Raw genomic sequence first — 27,579 nt, 5'->3', positions numbered from 1 at the left:
ATTCGGATTCGTAGAACCTTCCAAGGATTCGGATTCGATATCGGATTCGTAGAACCTTCCAAGGATTCGGATTCGAACAATTTTGGGGCTCATCCCATCTCTACGTTGTATATTATCAGTATAACTGCTTGGTAACGAGATGAGCACGCACTACTGCTAAACTGCTAAATGAAATTAATACCCCACCTCCGCTGCTTATCGTTAACCCTTCCGCCATATCCAGCCTTATAATAATAAGTCCCCTGGACATTTTGTCCCTCCTCCCATTCGCGAAAGTGATAAACTATTATTACTATTAATACTACCACTACTACTATTATTATTATTATCCTAATACAATTTCCACACACGACAACAACAACACGTTCTTCACATTCCCGCTGTTCTTACTTTCCGCGTCCTCCTTTAAACGACGCAAACAAAAACTTTCCAAACGCAACCTTTTATTCTCCTTCCTAATCGGCTGTTTACACGATATATTCGATTGCATATAAAAAAAGCAACAACAAGATTCAGCTGTTGTCGTCGGCGCTTACTGTTCTCTGCGCAAAAGTAAAAACATAGCACGCGAATGAAAAGACGGCGCAAACACTGCCCAAATGACGACGCGATTTTCCCTGCAAGTCTGTAAACAATGGTCGAAAATGAAAGGCGCCGCAATAATTTAATGACATAATGGTGGCAACGTGAAAGGAGTCTTCCTAACGCTTGGCTTGGCTTGGCTTGGCTTTCAGGAAGAATGAGTCCATTAAAACGGACGGACGCCTCGAATAATTATGCAGAATTGCACTCAATCAGGATGAGATAATTCTCCTCACTATTATGTTTTCCCTGCTACTCTACGTTGTTGCTGGACGGAAATGACTTTTTCCTGAATGATTTTTTCCTTTCCCGTAATCTGATAGTGTCATTACGCTACGGGTAAGTGACAATATATATATTTTTTTTTCAATAGAATAAATTATGTCGCGAGAACAAGTACGTGTAAAACTACAGTACGTTTAGTGAATGTCAAGATTAAATTTACAACGACTGCCCCGACCGAGAATATCGATGCCGTACACGAAGCAGATATTATTATCTCGTCAACACGGCACTGGCATCACGTATTCGAAAATTTTGACGTTGTATTTAGTTAGCAGCTACCATATAAAGCGTTACTAATCAGCCGAGCTGCTTTCTGTGATGCATGGTTATGTTTTTCTTGGTGTTTGTTCTACCAGTGCGGTGCACCATTACTTAAGGCTACGGCTTGTTCATGAACACCACGAAAATAAAAATTGAACTGAACTCAATTTACTACTCATCATTGACTACACCTAAGCTTGACTTTCTATATGGCATGAGAAGGCTTGCTTTCCATCCAATGGGGCGGTGTACCGCCATAACGGCTGGGAATGACCCACCACGTCATTCATGTGTGTGTGTGTGTGTGTTGCTTTCCATCCAGCCTACTTCTAACTCCACATCGCATTTAACCGACATACCACCACACCCTCCTCATTTAGTGAGCATCTCATACAACACGCTAATTACTTGCACAAAATAGGTAATTAACGAGCGCTTTTCTCAGCAGTCAACCAATCACAACCATCCCCTCCAATCACGGATCATTTAGCGGGAAATCGCAGCGCGGAGACAAAAAAAAAGAGAGAGAGTGACTGCAGTGGGGGAAAGACACTCGTCCTTGAGACAGTTCCAGCAGCGCCACTCCCGTTATAGGCTAGCTGAACGCTTAGCTGTTCACGTCAGCCGAGGTATATCGATGGGTAGGCTCTACACTGAGTGTGACTCAGAGGACGTCACCGGGTCATTACACTGCAGAAGTGCCCTGGTGCGACTGGCGTCGTCCGATGACGTCAGTAGCGGGTCGTTATTGGTATAGCCGGTCTTGCTGCTGACGGTGCGGATTTACTAGAATGCATTGATTGCTTTCATACCTGGGTAAATTAGTTCTAATTAAATTACTTATTACTGCAACTGATATGTAATGAAAGTACATTACAATTACTACGGAAAAGTAATGACATTACTAAGTCATAGTAGCGTACGCAACAGATAGCGTTGGTGGCTCTGCGCACTGCGCGAAGATCTCTTTCTGTTATAATAATAATAATAACTTTATTTTTGTTATGGTACCCAAAAACAACCACTAGGGTCTACTAATTGCAATTGGTGCACCACACAAGGTTATACACCTGAACAAAGACAGTAAAATATACAAAAAGCCAACAAGGTTAACAGTGAAACAAACGAAGTTAAATAGAAACAATGGCACTAATACTAGTAAGAAAATCACGAGAAGGAGCGAAAATGTCGATGTCATGGTGTTGTAAGGCGGAGTTAAACATTAGTTGTAAACGATTGATTGGATGAAGCTTTGCAAAAGAGTGAGGATAGAAAATAAGATAAGACCTCAGAGAATGTTATGGGCGTGTGCACAGAACCATCAACGCTATTCCTTGCGTACGCAAAGGCAAATAGCGTAAGATACTTAAAACTCTCTGATGTAGAGACGAAGATGACACAATGTATCACGGCAACAGGAAGACTGTCCGCAGGATGGGGCCCCGCAAACAATGATTCTCCAATACCACAAAACCGTTAACCTGAACACTCGATTCTTTTGTAAAAAGTAACGAGTAATGTCATTGAAATTACTGCCCAAATGTAGTTAAATTACATAATGTCAAAAGTAACGCATTACATTACAGATTACCAATTCATTACAGTAATGACATCTCCTGTCACCGGCTGTGTGTCTGAGGTTTTCCCTGGGTTTTCCGAAGACTTTCCAGAGGAATGCCGGCACAGTTCCTCCTGAAGTCGGCCCACGACGCAGACTAACCCCCCCCCCTGTCCCCCACTCCTTCCTGCTGTCCTCTCTCAATACTTCGAAGTATAGCCCTATCAGTCCTCAATGATTTATCAGAGCCATCAGATATTATCTATTGCCCTAATGCGTCCGATACGCGATGTCCATCACCATTTCCAACACCAGAGTGTGCTGCTGGACCTAAAAATCACCCATCATATATTAATATATGATGGGTGATTAAAATGCGACAAACTCCCTAATTAGTGAGTTTTAGTATACCGTTGATAAGGTTATCGTGCTTATCGGAACCAATCGCAGCGGTGCGTGACTCAGAATTTTGTCCACTGATTGGTTCCGGTTGATACGGTTCAACGCAAGCCATGTTATCAACGGCCTGCTAAAACTCTCTATTTATTTGTTTGGCGCTCTCTTTATGCGCTGTTTTTGACACAGCCATTGCCGGCATCACAAGATCAGAACCGTTCCAATCGCAGCATCGACACGGTATCTAAAAGCACGCTTTTATCTATCGGCGCATCTCAAGACGACGCCGAGACACACTGTCACGTGACAGATGACTGCCTACACTGGAAACGAACTGCTTTAAAAAAAGCCTCTGCTGCTTCTCATGCTGTGTTGCCATAATGCCTGCCTATAGGTACACCTAACATAGCCCTCTGACTGGACATTCTTGGGCCTTTCTTTCGTGTTTGTACTGCACTGCACTGCGTGCCCGTTCCTCTTTCATTTTTTCCTTTCCTTTCTTTCTGTTTGCTTATTCTCAGTTTCTTTCCTTTTGTTTCTTTGTCAGTTTCTTTTTCGGAATAGCAAGCTGGCAATAGCCTGGCTGACATTTCCGTTTTCTTTTTCTAATTTTTTCTTTCACTCTGTTAAACATATCCCTCCCTCCCTCCTACGAGGCACTCCACAGCATACTGGACATCATCATGTAGTTGTCGTGTTAAAGAAGATGCCGCGTTGGCAGTTGCGTTATGAAGTGTCGCTTTAATTACGTCTAGTGTCGCTTTAATTAAGGGGCTCTGTCCGAACGCACATCAACATCGCCTAAAGTGACGGTTCCGAGATCGGCATATTAGCTTTAGGCTAAAAGGGGGAAATGCCCACGTCGTGGTTTAGCAAGTCTTCAAACGCCAGCTGCAACGATGTTAATAAGAATTTCGTACTTTACGAGCACGCGAGAAAATAAGTGTTTCCGAAATTCCAATGAATGCTTTTTCCAGTAGACATCGTTGTGAGCCGTTCTAAAACCCTCAACCATTTGTTGCGTGCCCACCCACAGGCGGATATCTTTCTATGCCTCCATCGCTTGGAATGAAAACCGATAACAAAACTACGTCGCTTATACACACAAAAGGCCGGAGATACCTATGGATCCATATAGTGCGGTCGTCCGTTATGCAAAGCGCAAGTCATGTTGACTTCTTATTCATTGATATGCGTTTGCACTGATCGCTAGGTCCGGACATCCAAAGCTATACTCCACTGAACGCCACTATACGCCACTGAATGAAGAGCTCGAGACTGTCTGAATAAAAGCTCGCGTGTCATGCCTATATCGTCTCCCGTGCCTATATAAACTATGTCGTGTGTATCTCTATACTTTGCAGATCGATGCAAGCAGAGAGCGATTTGCCGAGCAACATGCCACTCACGTTAAAATACAATAAAGAAAAAAGAAAAGAAAAGAAATCCCCCAGTAGAGAGTGATTTCGCTATGCTTATTTTGCGTTCGCATTTTCGCATTTTTTTCAACACTGTTTTTCCTGAAAATATCTGCAATTTTGTACGAGGTAAGTTACGTATTTTAAACGTACGGGCATATCATGTATTTACGTCGGGCTCTTAAAAAAATATATCGTCTTTTTTTACGCCGAAGCATTTTTCTTCAACATAAGGAAACATATCTGTGAAGGAGAAAGCGACATTCTACACCGAACAAAAAAAACCTAAACCTCACCTCCATCAACAAAACAGCGGCCTTATACATCCGATCTAAACAAACAACGCACGGAATACACACGCAGCATCTTTATGCCCGCGGGTTTATACTGCTCCCTTATGATCAAAGGATAAGGATGGCCCATCCGGTGTTATTATTGTACGCGAGTTCTCCGCAAGAGCGCGCACGGATTCGCGTTACAAAAAACCCGGCACGGAACTGTAGAACTGAACCAGTATATTAGAAGACGCATAGCCCCGAGCCAGCGCGAAACGGCACATGAGCTTTATGGAGAGAGAGAGAGAGAGAGAAAGAAAGAAAGAAAGAAAGAAAGAAAGAGAGAGAGAGAAATGGGACATGTTTGATGTGTGTCTTGCGACAGGGCCTGTGTTTGTTATATGGAATGTAATCCGCGAGACGTGATGTGTTTGTTTACTGGGCGTGATGAGATGTGTAGGCATATTGCGGCTTCATTCTGCTCTTCCCCGCGATGTCGGAAAGAGGAAAAGGTCGTGTATGGCGATGTCACCGTGATATATATGTTGTGCGCCGTGCATGTGTGCGCCGTGAAAAATGAACTCGCTTATATATTGAGGAACAGAGGAAGCTGGAATGGCGTATGGTTAAGGAAGTTAGTATTGATTAATTCGTTGTCTGCTTCTTTTGTTGTCATTTTCTTTTTCTTTTTTTTTTCCTCGAGGGAAAAGGAAAGTTTCTCGAACTCTGACATGATTTACGAGACGGTATACCAGACTGGTGTAGCCTCTTTACATCTACGCAGTAATTTTACGATCTATACGACGTCTTGCTCATCTCATTCTCATCAATCACGATTTTTTTCTTCTTTCATAATCAGTTAGCGTATTATTATTTTTCCATTTACTTTTAGAAATCACCGCGTGTTCAATTATCCGAGGGTTACTTTGTCCTACATTAGAAATTTACGCGTAACATTAATTTTAAAAATTCAATTCGAAATTCACACGACGCTCAAGAACTCACAATGAACCAGTCCTGGGTAAGTTACTTGTAAAAGTAACTGAGTTACGATTACAGTTTGCCTGCCAAAAATAATAACTAAGTTATTATTGAACAAAATGAACGAAAGAATGCATATAAATGGATGGTCTTCTCGAGACTGACGAAATAAAATTGGTGCACGGTCATGTAGTTCCCACCACACCGAAAAGAAGACTGCGAAGATAAATACAAAGAACAGAGGCTCGAACAAAGATAAAACGGTACCCAACCGCGAGTAATAAAGTTAACGCTTTTTTTTAATCGCTTCTGACACGTCGCACGCTCTCCGTAATCAGTTTCGTGATCCATAACGGATCGAGTATATGGTATATAGATAACATTAAAAACGAAAAGTTGCTGTCTTAAACTGGTTAATGCGCTGCTCAGAGATATCGAAAGATGGATGCTTTAATTAGCGTATAGCGTGATGACACATAGAAAAGAGAGAGAGAGAAAAAATGTAGCAGGGGACGAAACGGAAAGAAAAGCCCGTAATCACGCTACCGCTCCAAAAATCCACAATCATTACGGGAGGAAAAGAGACTACAAAGGGGGGAACCAAAAAGATGGTTCCGTGACGTTCCAACGTGACGGCCGATTGAAGACTCTTTACCCCAAATGGAGAAGGCAGAGAAAAATTCCTCCCGGTCACGCTAGAGGAATAAAAAGAGGAATAAAAAAGCGCGCAAAGGGGCGTAAAAGGCCGAATACACGTTCCAGGGCCCACCAGCCGGAGGGAGACGGTCATTTTTTCTTCTTTACGTGGCAATCGTCACACTTTCGGTCCAGAAATGTTATCGGCCATGTTATCAGAAATGGTAGCAGCCAGTGTGAAACGGACGTTGTAAAGACAATAAAAAAAAAAAGAAAAACGACAAAAAAGAAAGAAGCAGAAGAAGAAGAAAAGGACAAATGGCACGAAATGAAATTATGCGAAGACCGGGCCGTTATTAATGAATATTCCGCCCTTTTTCAGTCGCGTTCCTTTATTCGCCTCCATATTAATGATTAATGGCGTTAAACATAAAACTTACAAATGCGATAATACTATGTTAATCGTTACGGGCGCGGAAAGTTTTGTTTCTTAGTTCCCCGAATAGATAATTAGATAATGGATAATCTAACGCTGCGCTGGGCAACGGAATAAAACTAGCAATATCAGAGGTCCCCATTTTTGAATATTTGATCGCCGTTTCAAGCCGTATCGAACGTTTGTCCAGGCCTATATGTCCCCACTTATGTCCGTGAAGTAATGAATTGTAACAACAACAACAACAACAACAACATTGTAGCTGTAGCGGCCCAACGACAACACGGTAGATAGTGAGAGGTGATGATGGAGATGAGGATTCAGGTGATCAAAGCAGGGTGGAGAGGCCCGTTGATGACAAGAAATCCCAAAGGTGACGGAGACCCTGGTGCATATGAACGCTCCACAATAACTACACCACTTCTGTCTTTTGTGTATATACATAGTTCTACTGTATAGCATGTTATGGCATTTCATGGTAATGACTGTTATTTCTTTCCTGTGTGGCCCTCCATGATGTGGTCTAAGGTCAAAGGCAACCTGCGACTCGATTTAAGTTTGAGAGGATGCTCTGTGATGAGGATACTCTTTTTTTGTTTCACTCTATTAAACATATCTCCCCCTCTGTGATGATGAATAACGATGATAACTTAGGTGAGGGGCCAACTAACTCATCACTCATCATCATCTAACTCATCATCACTCATCAGCACGATTTGTTAACATGTGCGAGGAGCTGTATCTCTTTTAATGTATTTACGCATGTGCGTACAAATAATTAAGTATGCTGTGTTCTTTCTCGAAATAGGTTGTAAGTATGAAAGAATGTTCGTTTTTTGTTCTCTTAGTGACCTTTGTTACTGTGCAATTGCCCTCTTTTGGTGTAACCCTCCCCCCTTATTTAATGCCTTACGGCCCTTAAGGTAATAAAACGAAACGAAACGAAATCAGCATCAGCATCGTATATATCTACATGGCAGAAAAAGCTAGTTCATTTTTCTCGTTATATATAGCTTTCGTCACAGATTATCCTCTCCCACGATGCAGCCAATCAAAATCTTCCTTTCAGTCGGGGGTGGGGGATTGCCCCTTTAATATGCGTGCGAGCCTCGATGGATCTACCTGCATATTGACGCAGTGCGGGCACATTTCGGGAGCTTTCCAGGCTTTTATGCAGCTGCTTGTTTTACGCAGCCTCCTGCACTTCACCGCCCGGCCGTCAAGTGGTCTTGTCGAGTGCATTGCATGGATGACGCGTCAGACCATCAGACTGAGCTTTTCTCTCTCTCTCTCTCTCTCTCTCTCTCATCATTTATCGAGTAGCATGGTAAGCGTTTTGTTGCGAACTTCCCCGTTCAATTTTCGCATACGGGTGAGCGTATACAGGGTGCCCCAGAAAACGTGTCACTGAATTATAATAAAAAAACTACGCCACCTAGAATCATGCGGTCAACGGCATTTGTTCTTATTAGGTTTTTGCCACCTTGTAAAGTTAATGTCATGTACCCCAAGTTTAATTATGCAAATATTTGCGAACTGAACTCAGAAATTTGCCAAGGGAAGGTCACTTTTTTACCCCACCAATATGAAGAGCGTGCCGAATTCACTCCAATTCATGATAATTGACAGTGATATTCACGAGCTATCCCATCGGAAAAAATAGCCGAATATCATGCTTTTCGGAGCACCGGACCATAACGCGCGATGTCTTTTCGAGCGCAATCGCTCTCAGTGCGACGAAAGGAGGTTCCTAAGCCAGCCCACAGAGTGATAGTAGAAAAAGTAACAGTACCTAAAATTGGGAGAGGGAAAGCATTATCCCAGCGAATGTCGGACGTGATAAGCCATGCCTGCGTTATCTCTTTTTGCGATGCCGGGATGGGCTGGGTTTCCAACCTCCTTTCGTCGGACTGACAAAGATTGTGCTGAAAAATTCATCGTGCGCTATTCTGTGCGACCTCCGTAGAGCACGATGTTCGGCTATTTTTTCCGATGGGATAGCTCCTGAATATCCCTGTCAATTATCATTAATTTGAGTAAATTAGACACGCTCTTCACATTGGTGGGGTAAAAAAGTGACATTTACTAGGCAAATTTCCGAGTTCAGTTCGCAAAAATTTACATAATTAAACTTACGTTACACGACATTCACATGAGGAGGTGGCAAAAACCCAGTAAGAACAAATGCCGTTGACCGCATGACTCTAGGTGGTGTAGTTTTTTTATTATAATTCAATGACACGTTTTCTGGGACACCCTGTATGCGTCAGAGGTACGTTATTAACCTTACGTAATTATTAATGCAAAATTACTATTTAACGGTATATATTAATATCGTTTAATTCAAATAAATTCAATTTGAAATAATTGCCACTGATTCTTGAACGTTGTAAGCTGATGTGTTTGTGAAGCATGAAATGATGTTAAGTATGATGAGTATATAGGAGAGATGTAGCGAGATGTATTTTCAGGAGAGAAGATAGTAGAATAATAGCTTTAGAGAGAATCGTAAGTGCACGAGTAAGATACTTCAAAGTGTTTTAGTGATATGGACGCCTCCCCCATGATAGGATTCCAACTACGCCGACGTGGCGGCACCTGTGAGCTATGAGAGGAACTGAATGGGTCACTGTGACGTTTCCGTCCGCTTAGCTGGGGAGTCGTTTGCCCGTAAAAACGTATCATCCTAAGACTCAGCGGGTTGGACTCTGATTGGCTGACGGCGGAGGGTGCTGACGGAATCGGAGGGTGCTTACGATTCTCTAAAAGTTGTCTCTATTGGGATGTGACCCCTGGGTTTTTCTCAGACGCTTTGAGTCAGCACAGTTCCCTGTGAAGTCGGCCCAAGACGCATGATTCCCCCCCCCCCCCCGCGATAGTCCTGGCGTATTTGCCCGACTGAGAGTGGCCGACTGAGAGTGGGGGAATGCGCGTAATGGGCCGACTTCTAAGGGAACTGTGCCTACATATGTCTGAAAGCGTCTGAGGAAAACCCAGGAAAAACTCCAGACAGCACAGCCGGAACCGGGATTTGAACCCGGGTACCTCCCCGTCTCGACGTGACATGGCCAGCACGCTCTGAGCCACGCTAGCTGGTAGATAAGAGTCCTTGCACGGGCCGACTTTTCCGGGCCCGACAAGGGCCGGGAGCATCGAAAATTGGTCCCGCCCGGACCTTCATGTTTTTATGTGGCCCGGCCCAGCCCGGAGGGGTGTCCCAGTGAGTAGAGCCCAGCCCTGTGATTCAACGAGTAGATCCCGGCTTATTCCCAGCCGTGACGTACGCGTTTCTAGAGCTTATCAATCAAATTAATAAGTAAATTTATAAGAAGAGAAGACACCGCCACAAACGTACAAGAACTGTCGGTTTAACACCACAACAGAACGAGACCAAATTAAATCCAGAACGCACGCGAGCAAGCGCGTTATCGTTACACTACCAAGTTTTCGTGGAGGTGGAGGATGTCGACGAACTCCTTCTCCCGATCCCTACCCATCTCACTAAGCTTTGCAAACGCGTATGTGAAATACGCGAGGAGTCAGGAGCAATGTGAAGTGGCTTTGAGAATGTTATAGAGGGTCGAATCATACGCGTAATACAGTGTCCTTTGCTTGTTTTTGCAAATATATGCACGCAGGAATGACGCATGCACGTGATGATACGAACTATAGTCCTCCATTGTGTGGAATTAGCTGCGTGACCCGGTCGAGCCTGACTCTCGGAAACATTGTTTGTCGTCCCGGCCCGGCGTGCCGGCATCTTTTGTCGGCCCGGGTCGGGTCGGGTCCGGCCCGTAGCACACATCCAATAACAAGCCCGGCCCGTGCAGGGCTCTAGTGGAAGGCACCATGGAAGTTGGAGAGGCCAGCACGCTTCAGCTGCCAATGACATCCGCATGCCAATGACCTCTGTTATTTGCCACGCAGCACAACATCTATAGGCCCAATATCGGCTGGATGTCGGCCGTACGAGTCCAATATTGCTCCAGGACATGACCGGTATTTCCGATATCCAGCCAAGATATTGTGCTGCCTGGGTTAACACTCTACATCACACGATAAAAATCGGCTCCCGTCGCTTGTAATGTACGCGATGCATCCCGTCATAATCTTCTCTCGTCTTGAGAAATAAATGTCAGTTTCAGGGACACGTGTGTGTATGTAACGGTATGGCGAATCAATATGCTGTCAACAGCACATCAAAGGGAAATGCAACTCATAACTGTGATGCATTAGTATCTCTTAGGGTGTGTTTGTTCGTCATATATACTCCGTATGTATCCATCCATATCCACTCCACCTTCGTTGCAACATCCATCCATTACGGTCACCGCTGCTCTTCGTCCCATATTATACCCCCCCCCCCCCCCGCTCCCGGTTAAAGATCTCGCAGTGGAGCACAAATCGGCATCGGCATCGCTATATCACCTGCCATCGCAGAGCTACCATACGCACGCCATTTTTGTAAACACCATCATGCCGTCGCTTCTGGCAAAATCGCTTTCTGGTCCTGGTCATGCGTCACAGGTAACAGCATTGTGAGGTCACGTGACTTCGTGTTTATGTTCTACTTTGGCGCTAGCCGCCATTTTCCTGCCAGCACAAAACGATTACATATAAGCGCATTTCATTGGTGCTTCTTCCTCGATATGGTGACTGATTCCTCCGTAGTGTGAGTGCATCGTATGGAGTGAGTAAGACTACCACCAGAGTGGTTATCGGATCATTGGGATTGGTCAGCGATACGAGGCCACACCTGCAAACCCACATGTGTCGCTGCAAATATACTGGGCAAAGCTAGTTATTGAAGCGTTACAAAACGACGCGCAGTGAACTGCAATTGCGTTCATTTCCAGACGGTTTGTCCGGCAGTCATGGCCGCGGCCATATTTTTTATGGTCACGTGCATGTGACGCTTGCAATGGCATGCGACCAGGACCTGCCCAGAGTGCATTGCGTTCGTCTGGCACGGTATCGCCTGTGAACCGATATATGGCAGCGCACCATTTGTTCGCCATGGCGAATACCATTCCTTGCACCTACATAATATCAATGGTGCACATATGGCCGCATACCTTCGGAGACACACCATGCTTCAGAGTACACGGACGAAAGAAAAAATGAAATAAAAATATCTCACAGTCTGTCGGCGTCGTGTCGCATCAACACATTCCTCACGCCCTGAGACACCCGCCCAGAACACACATTGGAAACAAAAGAAAGCTGAATGACAATGAAAGACTCGCGTTCTGCAAAAGAAACGCTCCCGGTGACATATGTGATCTGTGGGGGTGTACCCATGAAGGTACACGCCGCCTAGCGTGCATACCCCTCTTTTCTAGCGACACTTTCTTTTCCCAGGCGACATTTGCTTCGGCTTCTGAAGCACTGTAGCCATTCCTATATGTACTTCGTCCGTCCCTTTTATAAAGCCTTCCGGCCCTGGAGGTATGTGTCTCAGATTTTCATGCGTCAATATAAAGCCGAACGGCAAAAGGAGCGTTACGAAAGAAGTGTCCGTCAATGCAGCCTCCTCTGTCCCTAAAATTGCTGACAGCCTGTCGCAATATAGTGCTTTGTCGCTTTAGGTGGACAGAATGGCGTATAGATGCAGGATGGCTGGTGGATAAACTACTACATAGGCAAGCCTGTTTGTTGTGTTTTTGTTTATGTGTCTTTGCCCATCGTTCAGGCATGCGTATATCTTGGAGTTTGCTATTTGATGTTTTCTTTTGCATTCCTAGCCTTTTTCTTTTCTTTTTTTGAAATGTGGAAAACCACATAATGTGTGAAAGACAAGCCTATATACGCAAGGTTGAGTATACGCAGCGATACATTGAACTTTATTCTGCTCGCCTGGAATTTATACTTGCACCTTTTGTCGCCCGGAACTAGAGTCACTAAAACAGGGATCACCTACTCAGTGCCCCTATTTGATTGATTGATTTGTAAAAGAAAAAAAAAAGGAGAGTACCCCTATTTAGTGAGTCCACCCGGGACAGCTTTCTACATACATACCAGGCAAAAAACCAAGGCGAGCCGAAAGAAGCCGGTGCCAGAAACCGTTAGGGATGTTAAAGGAGCACTAAAATGAAAAAAAAAAAAAAAAAAACAAGTTGACTTCAAATTGCGTTACACGCTATGTTAATTTCGTGCTTGTTATCATAATTCAAAACTTTGATTCCGTTACGAAGCTACAATCAACATTATACCGAACTCTTTCTTGCTTCGGCGCTAAGGGGGCGTTCACACGGGCCGATTTTCAGCACCAACTCAGACCAACTCGAAGCAACGTACGTGGACCAACTTCAGGACGGGACCGTCTCCACGTTCACACGTGGTGGTGGTGGTGATGGGTGGTGGTGGGTGGTGGTGGGTACGTTCACACGTACCAACTCGTTAGCTCCGCCCACAACCAACCTTACGGCAATCGGGGTGTATGGGTTCAAGTCCAACCGCTGGTGACTTTTTTTTAAACTGTCATTAATCAAAACGAAGTCATTTTATTTCGCCAGAAGGTCACCAGTATCTTAAAAAATGCCTGTTGATATGTTTATATGGCGCTAGCAACCAAAAAAATAAAAAAAATTATCATGTACCCCTGTAGGATTTGAACCCATGCCAGGCAGTACGACAGGAACGAAATCGCTTGACGCCTTCGAGGGTCACGTGGCAATGCTCCTCGCGTTGATTTGTTAGACCACCACCAACTCTCTCAAGTTTTCGCTCGGCGACCGATTCCCACCAACTCGAGTTGGTCATGGTCGGTGATGTCGGCCGACTGCCACCAACTCCAAAGTTGGTCCGACTTGGTGCAGAAAGTTGGCCCGTGTGAACGCCCGCTAAGCAGAGAACGTCGTTTCAGAGCGTGGATCGGTGTTTTTAGTCCGCGCTGCGCGTGCACGCGCGTGCCACGCCATGGAGCAGTCCCGATGAAAAACATAGTGCGCGTTGCGACGCGGCACTGGCGTCGCTGTCCGAAGGATGTGAAGATAAATGTTGTCAGTGGAACATTCGCGAGAACTGTCATGGGCTACAATTCAGTGCATCGGTATTGGAAAATGCAGCAGTGCGCATCATGCTGCGCATATACGGAACACCTATGATCGGACCCGTTCCAAATCCACATGCCCACGATAGGCATGCGCGCGCTTCTCCTGCTGTCTGATTGGATACCGCCAATCTTTGCCTCCTGTGGATCCGATTCGTTGCCGCCAAAGACGGCTCCGTTTTCATTGCGTTTTTCTTCTAAATGGTAGCGTTGTGTGAACTAATTTTGTTTGAATTGTGCGAATTGAAACACGGGCTTTCATTTGAGAGAAAGTTGTTTTTGCATTTTAGTGCCCCTTTAACGTTGTTGAATGGCATATATAATGAGTGTGAGTTTTAGTGCATCGTGCGGCTGTTGCTTTTGCGCACGTAAGGGATAGCGTTGGTGGTTCTGCGCACGCGCAAAACAAAGAGAAACCAGCCACGCCGCTATCCCTTACGTACGCAAAGGCGATATATAGCCCGTACTATGTACTAAAACTCACAAGCTCCATCAGCGTGCGACGGAACGCTGCCAGTGCATCATCTGCCTCTGGATCACGTGATTTTCGCTGCATCACATGCAGCGGATGCGCTCTGCAGCCACATGCAGCGGATGCTTTCCTGCAACGCACTGCAGGCTAGAGGTGGAGCCAGCTTTACTGGCAATTAACAGCAGTCTCTCTTCACGACAAGAAACCCATTTGTTTGTTTGTTTCTTCTTTCTTTTTTCGTTGTGTGCGAGCGCAGACCTAAATGTTTTTTTTTTAATTCGGTGTTAGCGCCGCGAAGCAACTGTGCCTATGAGCGGCGTACAGATGTGGACAGATGGAGAGAGGACAGCAGGAAGGCGTGGGAGATAGGGGGGTGTTAGTATGTAAGGGGGTAATAGGGGTAATAGGGCCAACTTCAGGGGGAACTGCGTGCCGACATTCGTCTGGGAAAGTCTTCGGAAAACCCAGATGAAAAACTTCAGACAGCAGAGCCGGTGACATGGATTCGAACCCCATGTCACCTCCCAGTCTCGGAGTGGAAAGCGACCACCCTAAACCACTATGCCACGGGAGCTGGTCAGCAGACGTAAACGTCGAAGAATGAAAGCCAAGCCACGAAAGCCAACAAAAACGCAGGAATCTAAAAGTAACAAATGAGCACGGTAAAGGAATGAAATAAAGGAAAAATAAAAACAGCCGTCTCAACTGAGTATATAGCTACGCGCTCTCGCCTGTCAAACGGCGAAACAAGTACCTTATTTGCAGCTCCATCTCTTCGGCAACACGCACCCTTGTTCAGACTTTCGCCGTTATTTCGTTTTCTACGTTTGTACCGCAGCTTTCGCGTTCGGACGAAAAAAAAAAAAAAAAAAAAGCGGAAAGCCGTTTGAAGCCGACGGCTTTACCGTGTTCCTTGTCAGACCTTACGAGTCAAATGTGTGTGTGTGTTTGATGCTAAACCTCCGAATGCTGGTCCCTGTGGAGGTCGCCCTGATGATCTTGTAAAGCGCAAGTAAACGCACGAAACGGGATGAAAAGGAAACTCGGATTGAATAAAACGCGTTTGGAAGCGAAGGATGCGACCCCTGCAGTAGCGATAAAACGACTTATTTATTGAACAGCGCCCCACCCGGGTTTTTGCGGCGCTTCTCAAAGGAAGGAAAAGCAAAATGCATGAAAGTATCAGAGGGGACGTTTGGAAAAAGCAGCCTCGAATGCGGCAACGTTGAAATGCTGCCTTCTTATACGTATACGAATCGTAGGAAGGGGGGAGGGGATATATTTAGTAGACGAAAGGGGGAAAAAAACACGAGGGAAAGGTCAGCCCAACGGGACTTCGGCTTGCTATTCCGCAAAGAAAGAAAATAAATGAAAGAAGAATAAGATAAATAAAAAGAAAAGAAAAAAGGAAATACAGGGTAAACCAACAAACGGTGAAAGAAGGATGAGACAGATTAAAGACGAAGATGACAAAAAAAAAAGATGATTAACAATGACTAAAAGATGACGTAGGAAGGGATATTATATGCCTTGCCCCACGTTGCGCTCTGCAACAAATATTATAATTATTATGCGAATACTTCGTTACAGTTTTTAAATATTATTATATTTTAAATATATATATATTATTATTATTAGGATGCCCGTAAAGAAAACGGCATGTGATACCTTATAAGCCGTTGAGTGACCTCACCCGCGTTGTCCCATAACACAGACAAAAAAACACTGAAAGTACCGCACACGTAATCCAAGAGCAACGCACGAATTTCTCTTTCACTCACTTCTCTCTGCTCGCATCAGCCAGCAAGCGCCCTGATCGTGACGTAGCAAGCCCAACCAATCGTTGCCAACAACGTCCGTGCGGCCTACGCTTTCTGCATGCAGTCTCATGGGGACGGTCACGTGGACAGTCATCTGCTAGAACAATGGGAGCACTGTATGCGAGGAGCGTCAAGTGCCACCTTCTTTTTTTTTTTCGCGTTCTTATTTGTTTGCTTCCACTGCGGCATCCATGCGCTACGTTGAGATAGCTATACGTGTAGCAATACTACTTCAAAGGAAACCGGACACTTATGCGCATAAATATATTAAATATCCCAAGAAGCGTGAGTGCAGCCAGACGACATTTTAGACTTGTGTCCGCTCTTTGCACATGACGGTATCACCGACATCAGGCATGGTAAAAAAAATACAATGTTTTACGCAACCGTTATTTGCTATTGTTCTTTACCGGTCGCGACCCGACAGAGCGCCGTATCCCGCTTGTAGACTTCACAACCGCACGCAAAAACAACAACGCAGACTGCTGACGAGGAAGTACGAGAGAGAAATGTATAGCTGCTCCCCGGTCCCCTCCCCCAATAAGCCGCATTAAAAAGATTCCCTATACGGGATGGACTCTAAAATGCATACCCCCCCGCTTTGGAAAAAAAAACATAACGTAAAGTGGTTTAGGGGAAGAAGGGCACTTTCACGGCATCTTCTCCCTCCGGATGAGTGCTCTTACCATATTTTATCTTTCTCTCTCTCTCTCTCTTTTTTTAAGGCTGCTGTTGTCGTTCCTGTGGCTTCGCGTCAGCACAGACTGCAGTGTACGGGCTGTAGAGTGAAAAAAAAAAAGAAAAAAAAAAGAAGGATGCACACGGGCGAGTGCGTGTAACGCACTTAGAAGAGAGGCGAGCGAGGCGACACGGAGCCCGTGAGATGTCCTGTTACTTTTTTTTTCTACTTTTCCACCTTCGTCTTCTTTTTTTTTCCCCCTTTCACTCACTCACTCTCTTTAAATTCTTCGTAGTATAAGTATTAGCTTTGCAGCCTTAGTCGACAAAGGGTATATGGGTCTCAAAGCGTGTGAATAGGTTCACATAAGCGGATTAGAGAGAGAGAGAGAGAAAAAAAAGGAAAACGTGACCTTTTTCAGTTTTGTTTTTGCACGAGCTTACTCCCGAGTGTGTGCGCGCGCAAATAGGAAGACAGAATTAGAGAGTGAGCGAGAGTTTGGTTGAAGGTGCGCGATCAGGGAAAAATAACCGTTTCTTTTTTTTTTTTTTTCTGTATGTTTTTTTTATATATATTGGGGAGAGAAGTCGGCGACGTTTCGGACTTAGAATTTACTTTGATGACTTTTAATGTCACTGATTAAATAATTAATTAACTATTTAATTCAGTTACGTAACAATAATTAACTTAAACTAGTCGCGGTAGTAAGATAATTTAATTTATTATTAATTTATTAATTAATTTATATTAATAAGATAATAATTTGGCCTTTCACCAAAAAGTGAAATTTCTTGGTGTCAGCCTCGTAAAGGATCCGAAAGACGTAACGTCAAAATGTGGGCTAGTATGCGTCCTGGGCAGACTTCCTAGGAAACTTTCCGAAAAACCTGCCTGAAACTCGAGGTGGAACCTCATACTATAAAACAGCCGGCAGTATACGTCTCGAAAACCATCACATTCCAGTCCTTATACCACAAGCTGGCCGTTGCCATCAACGAGTGCATGCAGCCCTCCGCGCTCTTGGTAGATCAGCATATTCGTACGCTCGGGAAACAACATAACTGCAACTGAATACCTGCCTTTAGACCGTATCATAGAGTCACGAGTTATTATGAGCTGACCTTTCACGTCATCTACACATCACGCCACCCTCATCATCTTATATTTGCGTTTACTTCATCTTTGTGATATATTTTGATTTAGGAATAGCAAGCCGACCTTAGGTCAGGCTGACCCTTCCGAAATAAACGTATACCCCCCCCCCCCCGCATCATAGTCCCAATTGTCAGGTCACGAGTCAGATGCAGAACGCAGGTTAATTAGGCCTAATATGAGTATTAAAAAAAAAAAAAAACGCACGCAGGCCGTCAATATAGGCGCTTCTCTATCGATACTAATATGATTCCCGAAGGGCGAGCTATCCACTCTTATCATTTTTTCTCTCTTATCTATAGTACCGGCGGCTTTCATGAAAGCCATCGATGCAGGAAGCGCACACCTCCGAATCGATGCACCTCTACGACCTTGAACGCCCGAAGCCGAGCCGAGCCAAGCCAAGCGTGAGAAGGGCACGGCGCTCGCACCAACCGTTCCACCATCACGGTACGGCAGTTTTCCCTTCCCCCACATGATGGCACAACCGCCTCTTTCCCTCTCTCCGATGAATGTCCGATGAATGGCCACAGGAAAGAGGCGCAAATGGGCCCCGTGTGTATTAACCACTTCGAGATACGACTCGTTCGGAAAGTTACCGTTACCAGACTTGGGTAAGTTACTTCTAAAAAGTAACTGAGTTACAATTACAGTTTGCCTGCCAAAAATAATAACTAAGTTACAGTTGTAGTTACTTTCGTGGTCGAGTAACTAGTTACAGTTACTGAGAGAAACTAACTCAGTTACATTACATTTACTTTTCATAAAAATGACCATGAGAGGGTGATACAATTGTTGATAACATACATTTATTTACATTTACTGAAGCGCGATAAAAGATGTATATTCGAAGTAATTAGAGAGACTTGCTAACTTCTATATTACGCAGTAATCAATCAAGCAAGCAAGCCTTTATTTTTATGTATGGCGTTAACAGCATTAGCCTACTAAATAGTGCATCCGCGCGACAATGAATAAATACAATGCACACAAAAACGAATGAGGAGGTGAGGTTCACAAATACAAGTTGGACAGCATGACAGACAACATTACATGTTTCAACACTAGCCAGCATTACGAGTTTCTCGATAGACTCTTTCCCCAAATATCGTATTTATAACCTGAAACACCCCAAGCGAATGAAGATTGAAATACGTTCCACCCTGAGAACATTTACCTCCGACCCGTACACACCCAAGTAAATGCTCTCCGTTCGGTACAGCGTCACGCGTAATTGTTTCCCTAGAATCGTTGTTGCAAAGAATGGCTGTTCATTAAAATTCCCCGGAAGAACTCGTTTAACTACCTAGATGTATAGCGGGCGATATGTCTTCGAAAGAGCACGTTCTCCCACTTCCAGCGGATGGAGCCGGCATCGAGTCGCAAAAACCCGGGCCGTTTCTCACCTGAACCCAATTTACACGGACGTGTTTCTCGCACGAGCGAATGCAGATTAATTCCCCCCGTTTATTTATACCCTGAGATCTCCTAACCTTCAATCCCAACCCGTACAAGATGCGTTGCAAGGACCCGCATCCAACTGTTCGTTATAACCCTGTTTGAATTTCTGAAACAGCTCACGCTCAGAACTCGGTGTCAGTATGTAGGAGATGTTGCTCGATAGAGTTTCTAAAGTTTATTTTTTTGAAAGTATATAAACACACGCTTTTCCCACTATGTTTTCGCGTTCAGTCTCATCCTCCAACATGACGTCATAGCGAATCAGAGTGACGTCACAATGACATCAGCGGCTCATAGCAAAGTTCATAACAACTGGGATGTGACGCTACAAGAACGCATGCACAAAAACGCGTCGATCACGATAAACTCCGTCACAAAACGACGTCTGCATATTTTTCTTTTATACCTATCTATTCTATCCGTCACAAAAAGTATTACGTTTCGATTGGATCAATTAAAATTATTTAGTGGCAGTTACGCTATGAGATACGTATGTGCCCCGCCGAATAACAAAATTTTGGGGCGTTCATATCTGAAAGGTACATCAGCTTCAATGCACTCCACAAGGTTCGGCTTAAAGGGATACTTCGCAAGGATTCGAAAAAAAATTAGGTGAGCATCATACCGAACACTCCCTTGATACCGAATACAGCATCCGCATTCATTTTGTGCGACTAATTAATTGGTAGACGGTGGCAATACCAAACCGAAACCAAAGCGCACAGCGGTTCGCCCGGAGCACGGAGGAAGATACTGTGACGTCACCCAGCGTTGTCGTCTGCTACCAAGCTTGCATTCTTCCATGCCGGACGACGTCAGAAGTGTTGCTTTCAGCGCCCTCTGGCTTCACAGAGGCGAAGCGCTAACTTCGTAATAATTCGTTCGAATAAAATCTGCCCACTTTGGGAACGCGATATTTCGTTTGTATGTCCCTGGCACCCCAAGGGTTACTGCTGTGTTACAATCTTTGTGGTGATTTTGTTGCGGAGTCGCACTTTAAGAGGTTGCCGATATGCCAGTGCGAAAGTTTACGCGAGTACGGTCAACGGTCATGGATAGGAACTTCACTGGAAAGGCGTTACAAAATCCAAAGCGTTCCTTGCCAGCGTTGTAAGAACACGCGGGACTTCCCACGTCCGCATAGTCTTCCATGTTGTCCCATTAGATTCGGTCCCGTCCGTCCGTTTGTTGCTCTTGCTGCTTCGCGCACTATTCCCGGCGCATTATTTTCCCACCCAATCTCGCGGCCACCGGTCCCGTTCCCAATTCCAGCAGGCCTCGCGTCTAGTCCTTTCAGACAAGAATGGCTCACAAAGGTTCTTCTAATCGCAATTATGCGAACCATCATTCAAGCCCAACAACGTGGTCGTTACAACGGCTGACATTTTCTCGACTGTGCTATAAGGGCAGTGTTCGGTGGTTCCCTTAGTTTGTGTAGATAACGCAAAAAAAAAAAAAAAGAAAGAGAGAAAGCTTCATTAAATTTACATCCACATTCGATATTCCGTTACATGCACGCGGACCGCGCAGGCTGAGTCCGCTTTTAACGAAGGCAGATATCCGAAGAGGAAACACATCCGACAGATACGATTTTTTCTTTTCTTTTTTTTTGCTTTCTCATCTCTGGTTTTTGTTGCAGAATAAAGACTCCACATGGAAATGAGGACAGAATTTGTCTTCGCCGCTGAATATTTCATAACTGCGCTTCAGAAATGACGAAATGTGCGGTGTTTGCTGGGCGAAAGCGGGTTTCGGGTTTTTCGTCCGCCTTCGCTTTAATGAGACGGAAACAGCGTTCTTTCCGGAACGCACTAATGAGAGCGAGGTATACGGATGGAACGTTTTCATGGTTTCGGGTGGGAATCATGGATGTGCCTGCGTGAAACAAAATGGCTTCACTTCGTTGAGTCCATGTAGGTATAGAGAACAGTATTGTGAGACGGTTCTCTCAAATCATATAAGATACGAGAACTAACATTGCTTTCCATTAAACCATGTTAAATTGATAGTAGAAAGCAGCTCTAGGATGTCGCTATATATACACAGAGGCTGTCCCACCTTTCGTGCAAATCTCCTCTAAAAACTTCAAAGTAGAGTGTCAAGGTGCTTCACTGCGCGTGTACAGCACGCTATTTTTTTAAATTTTTGTGGGTACCCAAGCTCGCCCCAAAAGTGAACTTACGTCGCGAGATATTGCGAGAGGGTTAGAACCACTGAACGAAAGTAGAAGAGACACATCGTTTAGTGTAATGCATTTTTTTCCGGCGATATTTGAGACGCAAAATTGAATTATGTCGCTTAAATGAACTTCATACATGAAACTGATATACAGTCAAACTCCTTTATAGCGAACACCTTTTTAACGAAAATACCACTACAGCAAATTTTTTGCGGTCCCGCTGGAGCCCTGTAGGTCCAATAATGGACATCCTTTTTAACGAAAATACCTTTACTGCGAATTTTTTTGCTGTCCCCTGAGTTTCGTTGTAAAGGAGTTTGACTGTACTGTGAAGCCAGATCTTGCGGCACGGAATGCATGCAATCGTCCACCGTCCCTTTACCATAGGCAAGGTGCTGGGCCCCTGATCCAGTACAGCGTTCATACGCACCAAGGTCTCCGTCACCCTTGCGATTTCCTGTCATCAACGCGGGCCTCTCCACGTTTTGATCACCTGAATTCTCGTCTCTGTCACCATCTTTCACTATCTACAATGGCACTGGGGCAGCGCCCAGCCTGCTGGCCGGCATCACAGCTCCATCTCATCATCGTCTCTTTATGGGTGTGTGCATCAAGACTTTGCGACACGAGACATCCAGGTGTACTATGAAGCTGCTCCATCGCAGACAGCGAATCACATGCATGCAATCGTCGCGTCAAAGCACAAGCATGAACTGCGCCAAAGAGTGACATCAACATGTGCGGCACAATCAATAGAATCAATTTTGTTTCCAGGGTTCCGGCCCGTCTAGCATCGCTACGTAAGTGTATGTCATTGTTATCTTGCTTTCCACATGTCAGTATTGTGCCTTCATTGTTAAATGCTGTCAATCTCGCCTCGTTTGCCATTTGTAGGTATACTGCGTCGTCTCATCTTCTATGACTGTAGAATTATTGTCGTTGCTTCACGTTTGTAGTTATTGAGTTTTGAGTATTCTTGTATCGCTAGTACCACTCCTACTTGGGCCAGTAGTATCAATAAAAAAAAAAAAAAAAAATAGGCTGTGCCAAATTATGTCCAGCGGTTGCGTAAGATCTATGCGTCAGAAGCGTCTTTCCTCTGACGCATTGACACGAGTGAAGTAACATTAATAATCGAGGGAAAGGTTGTACTGTTACACATTCATTCCGATGCAGCTCAGCCGTGATATTGAACAACAGCCTTGACAGGTTGCCAAAGCACATCAGACAGAAGAGTTGACCTTCCCCATGCAGTGCATGTAATCCTCGCTAGGCACGCAAAACGCCGCTTCAATCGAATCTCTCAGCCCCGCTCGAAAGCGCCCTTTATATTAACCTTCGCAATGCCAGCTGACACTCAAAACCGACGGCGATATCATGCACTGCCGACTAACTGCAACGACCCACTGACCTACGAGGCCATGTAATCACTAACACCTACTTTTCAACCTACTTGCAACTAAGCCTACCTCTTCCGACGCGAATGCAGCTTGAGCATATCGGCCCTCCGTTGTGCCACGTATACCGAAACAAAGCCTTTTCAAAACACTTCCAGACAAGAAAGGCGTCTTCCCAGGGCACAGCAACACAATAGAGACTCCGTACACGGCGCTGCATATAAGAGAGCGAACCGAGGTCTGCTCGCGTCTCTGCAGCTGCCGCTCCAAGCTCGAGGGCCACTCGCCGAATCAATAGGAAAAAAAAACGCCGGTCAATCTTTCAAGCGACGCCTTGACATTAGGGCAATGTGCCCCGTACGGGACGATATATACAACGGCAGACATTAGCGTGCTTCAAGGCTGCCGCCGTCGCGTGCATCGGAGTAAATTAGAGTTTGATTTTTGTTTTGTTTTTCTTTCTTTTCCCGGCAGGATGGTAACGTGAAAGCGAATGATTGATTAGGTGTCGGATGTGTGCGTTGTGATGGGGTTAACTAGTTCCCGGGATGTGTCCGATATAGTGGGCTAACTTAGAGAGAAAAGACTAGATACGCACGCGTGTATGTATCCGTAAGCGAGAGAATAAATGACCTGCAGTTACCAGGCTTATATAAAGGAAGTAACGAGTAAAGCAACTGGTTAATTTCAATAGATATACCCATGCAAGTACAAGATATATTGAGGTTTGTTTGTTTGTCTGTTTGTTATTTTACCTGTTTTTTTTTTTTTTTTTTGTCGTCTGTGGCTCGTTTAAATTTTGCTTGTACCCTTTCGTGGCCAATCGGGCCCTTTCGCAATTTAGGATGAACACATATGTATATTGCCACGAATCATCTTCGAGAAATTTCCAGGGCAGGCACGAAACGGTACATCTCATCCCGGTGCATGCTGAAGAAGAAGAAACAAGCTTCCAGACACATCGCCTGCTGCACGTGCTGTTTCTAGACTTTTCGGCGCGACGCTTAAATGCTTCTGCGCTCCAGGCTGGAGCATTTCATTCATTCTTTGGACTCAGTTGTGTTTAGAGAGCTATCACTCTTGTGTTTTGCTACCAAGTAGTTTAATAAACCGTTTGATGTTTATTCGACGACTCGCCGGCCCATTTCGCTTCGTGACAATATACGGAGTTGTACATACGAAGTATCACGGCGAAAAACAAATGAACCACAAAATGGACACCATCTCCGTCTTTGACTATCCAGTTGCAGCATGGCTTTGTACTATCTATGTGATGGTTTCTGAAATGGACAGTTTTTCGACCCGAATTATCGTTCAAAAAGATGAAGCTGATTATCCCTGCCTTCCCTATATCCCTGTCCGCATGCAGAAAGAAGACGTCTACCATGTCCAAATAAAGCACTTCATCTTGTATCGTTGTACAGGTTAAAAGAGGCTGCGCAGAAACATTTGTATGAGCTGTATATCGAGGAAATAATGTGATGGAAATCACGTGACCTCATGATGATGTCTGTGGGCGATACGAACACCCGGCTAAGGCTAAAAAAAAATGCTTCTACGCTGATTCCTTTCCAGAGTCTCACCCAGTTCGTGGACGGCACATTCTTTGCGACGCATGGCACTCGCTTTGTAGAGTTACAAATACCACTGGCTGTGCAGTCATTTGTGGGACCGACATTCCTTCCACTTGAGGCACGCGCTCGTAGCGTTATCGCGCGCACTTCGTGCACTCTCATTCGCCGAACTTCGAAATGACCAACGATGACGTCACATTCCTCCAAACTTCACCGTTCGAGACACGATGGAACAGAACCAAGAAACAAACTGCAGAAGGCTGGCCATCCCTAATACAAATAGCATCTACAGCGAAGAAGAAGAAGAAGAAAACAAAACGTAATCGTGAGCACGGCTTCGCCGCAGTGCTCAGGAGCATGTCGGAAAACTACCTTTACAGACGCGGCTTGGACTTGCTCGAAGTATCTGTCATAGTTTATGAACCCATAAAATCGTTTATGAGCACGTAAAAGTTCGTATTTGCTGACATATACCGACTGCCTTCTGAGTGCCCTCTCGAAACGAACCTTCCGCGTAGAAGTCATACCGCGACACGCCTCAATAACTTACGCGGGACAAGTGTCATAAAAACTTTGCTCAGTAACTGCCCCAGCTTATTCAGCGTGCCCCGTTAATAATAAACTCTCCACAAACTCTTAACGTCTAACTACCGCGCGGCGAAGACTAAGAGAGCGCCCGACTGGGTCCGCTCAACTGAGAGCGCCGATGCACCGACCGACCTTTTCCTGCCGAATCACGTCCTCCTCTCCCCCTACCCATATAAAATGTCTCCCCCGTACACTTTTAATATCTCACGCGCATTCCTGGCTGCAAGTGACGTCACGTGCGAGCACCACTTTTCATTGGCTGACGGTGGATATATCGCCGCTAGGGGATGCTCATAAATATGAGATTGGGCCGCCGCTATGTCCCGCGCGTGCAGCAGGTTTTTTTTTTATTTACTCTTTGTGGGGGTGGGTTGCAACACACTGTTGTTGTTGTTGTTTTCACTGTGGCTGCCCCCTTTTTTTTTCTTTTTGTACCGTCTGTATTTCTTGTAGTAGAGACGGTAGTAAGCCTATAAATTTTAAAGCAGGATCGCGCAATGCCCCGAGCGGCACAATGTACTGAAAGTCGAGTGCAATAGGGGTGGACGAGTAGGTGGAAGACCTTGAACAGACTCTTGAAACTAAGGAACATTGATAAGACACATACCGTCCACCCCTATTGCACTCGACTTTCAGTACATTGTGCTGCTTGGGGCGGTGAGAGTTATTCTGCTCGATCACAGGTGAATGCGTGCCTTCGCTGGTGGGAAAGGCAAAGTATTGGCACTTCGTTATGCCAAAGAAGGATGGCGGCGGCGTTACTAGAATATTGTACGCGGTCAACGGAATATTTTCTCAGTAGTGCGATACGAACGAATGCACGCACTTCAGACTCCTCCCACCTTTTCACAGTCTTCGCGAGAAATCGTCGAAAACAAAATCGAAGTGTAAGTCGGAATTGATGGCATATACTTTTCGGAGTTCTAATAGACCATCTTTCCAAACTTCGTCACGCATTGTTTTCTTTCAACAAACTTTTGCACAATATGGTCAATTCATCATTAATTTCAGTTAGTTATGCTGCTAGTCAGTATTGCTTCAGAAATAGTGGATTTTGTGTAACGCTTCCCCAGCCCCGCACGAATTATGGCCTACAGTTATTCTGTTACTTCGCGGGAAAGCATTGGAATAGTCTTCCGTCACAGGTACGAGAAGTACCTAGTTTCGAGATGTTTAAACGGCTGTTGTCGAATCTGCTGTGATTGATTTCTTCTATTTATTCCTTCTTGTAACGCTTATTGCTGTTTATGTATTTACGCTGAAACTGTCTCGGCAAAGTTATTTCTGATCTTTTTTTTGTTGTTGTTGTTGTTTTCATCGTCTTGTAAAAAGTGTTGTGTTTTTTTTCTAGGCGTATCAGATCATTAGTAATCACTGTAATTTTTACGGGGACCGCATTACAGGCGTGCCTAGCGGTCCCGCTTATAATTTGCAATGTATAGAATGTTTAAATAAAGCACTTATCTATCTATCTATCTATCTATCTTTCTTTTTCAAACACAATCGTTACCTTATATGTACGAGTACGACTGGGTGGAGTGTCCGCCTGTTCGTTGTCACTCCAAGTTTGTGCTCACAAGACTAGGAGCATCGAATCTGGCCACCGCCTGTGCTGTACCAGGATTTCCCCGAGATTTGATTGATTGATTGATTTCTCCCGTAGACTTTCCAGACAAAATGTCGGCACTGCTATATGCTTCCCCTAGAAGTCAACCCAGGACGTTCTACTAACCTCTCCATGTATCCCGTTTTCTTCCCGCTACCCTCCCTCTCCACCCGACCAAGTCCGCAGAGCGCCCTCTGGGAACTGTTTCTCACCTCGCGAAGTAAACGTATATATCCGCGCATAAAAGCCCAACCACATCCCAACCTCCTCGCTCCCTCCCTCGATGGTCGTGGGGTGACGCCGAGAGAAGAAAGAGTTCGGTACGATTTCGATTGCAACTTCGTAACTGAATAGGAAATCTTTACCAGCAGCGTGGCCGAGCAGGTTAAGGGGTCCCGCTCATTGGCTAAGGTCACGCGAAAAAAAAAAAAAAAAAAAAAAAAACTGTAGCGAATGTCGGCATAGTTTCCCCTGAAGTCGGCCCAGGACGCAAGCTAACCCCCTGCCTTTCTCTCCATCTGTCCACACATCTGTATGCCGGCCGCTCATATAGCCACCGTTGCTTCGCAGCGCTAATACGACATAAAAAAAACATAATAGAAATGTTCAGCGACAATGCCCACTACGAAATGCAAGTCGCCGTGAACGTAATTTAAAATAAACTTGCGGTGGGCATTTTAGAGTACCTTTAAATAAAGTAACCCGAGCACATTTGGCGACATGTTAAGTCCTATAAAGAAATATAACTCACAGTCACAGTTGATTCGTGGTA

At 44.9% G+C, this 27,579-nt stretch overlaps 1 protein-coding gene across 3 annotated transcripts in view; it reads right to left on the bottom strand.

Annotated features, from left to right (window-relative positions):
- The window catches only part of LOC135390780 (3',5'-cyclic-AMP phosphodiesterase 4C-like), a 381,323-nt gene that overhangs the window by 164,483 nt on the left and 189,261 nt on the right, over window positions 1-27,579 (bottom strand). Inside the window, exon 1 of one of the 3 annotated variants that reach the window (XM_064620675.1) lies at window positions 23,112-23,155. The exons of the other annotated variants lie outside the window; for them this stretch is intronic. Within the exon in view, the coding sequence (XP_064476745.1) occupies window positions 23,112-23,140 (29 nt within the window). The 5' untranslated portion in view covers window positions 23,141-23,155. Of the gene's footprint in view, window positions 1-23,111; window positions 23,156-27,579 lie in introns of those variants that run through there. 3 annotated transcript variants of the gene reach the window in all.

This window comes from Ornithodoros turicata, chromosome 4, assembly GCF_037126465.1.
Source record: "Ornithodoros turicata isolate Travis chromosome 4, ASM3712646v1, whole genome shotgun sequence".
NCBI classification, from domain to species: domain Eukaryota; kingdom Metazoa; phylum Arthropoda; class Arachnida; order Ixodida; family Argasidae; genus Ornithodoros; species Ornithodoros turicata.
Note: the sequence above shows the minus strand (reverse complement) of the source record. Positions and strands in the feature narration are given on the sequence as shown.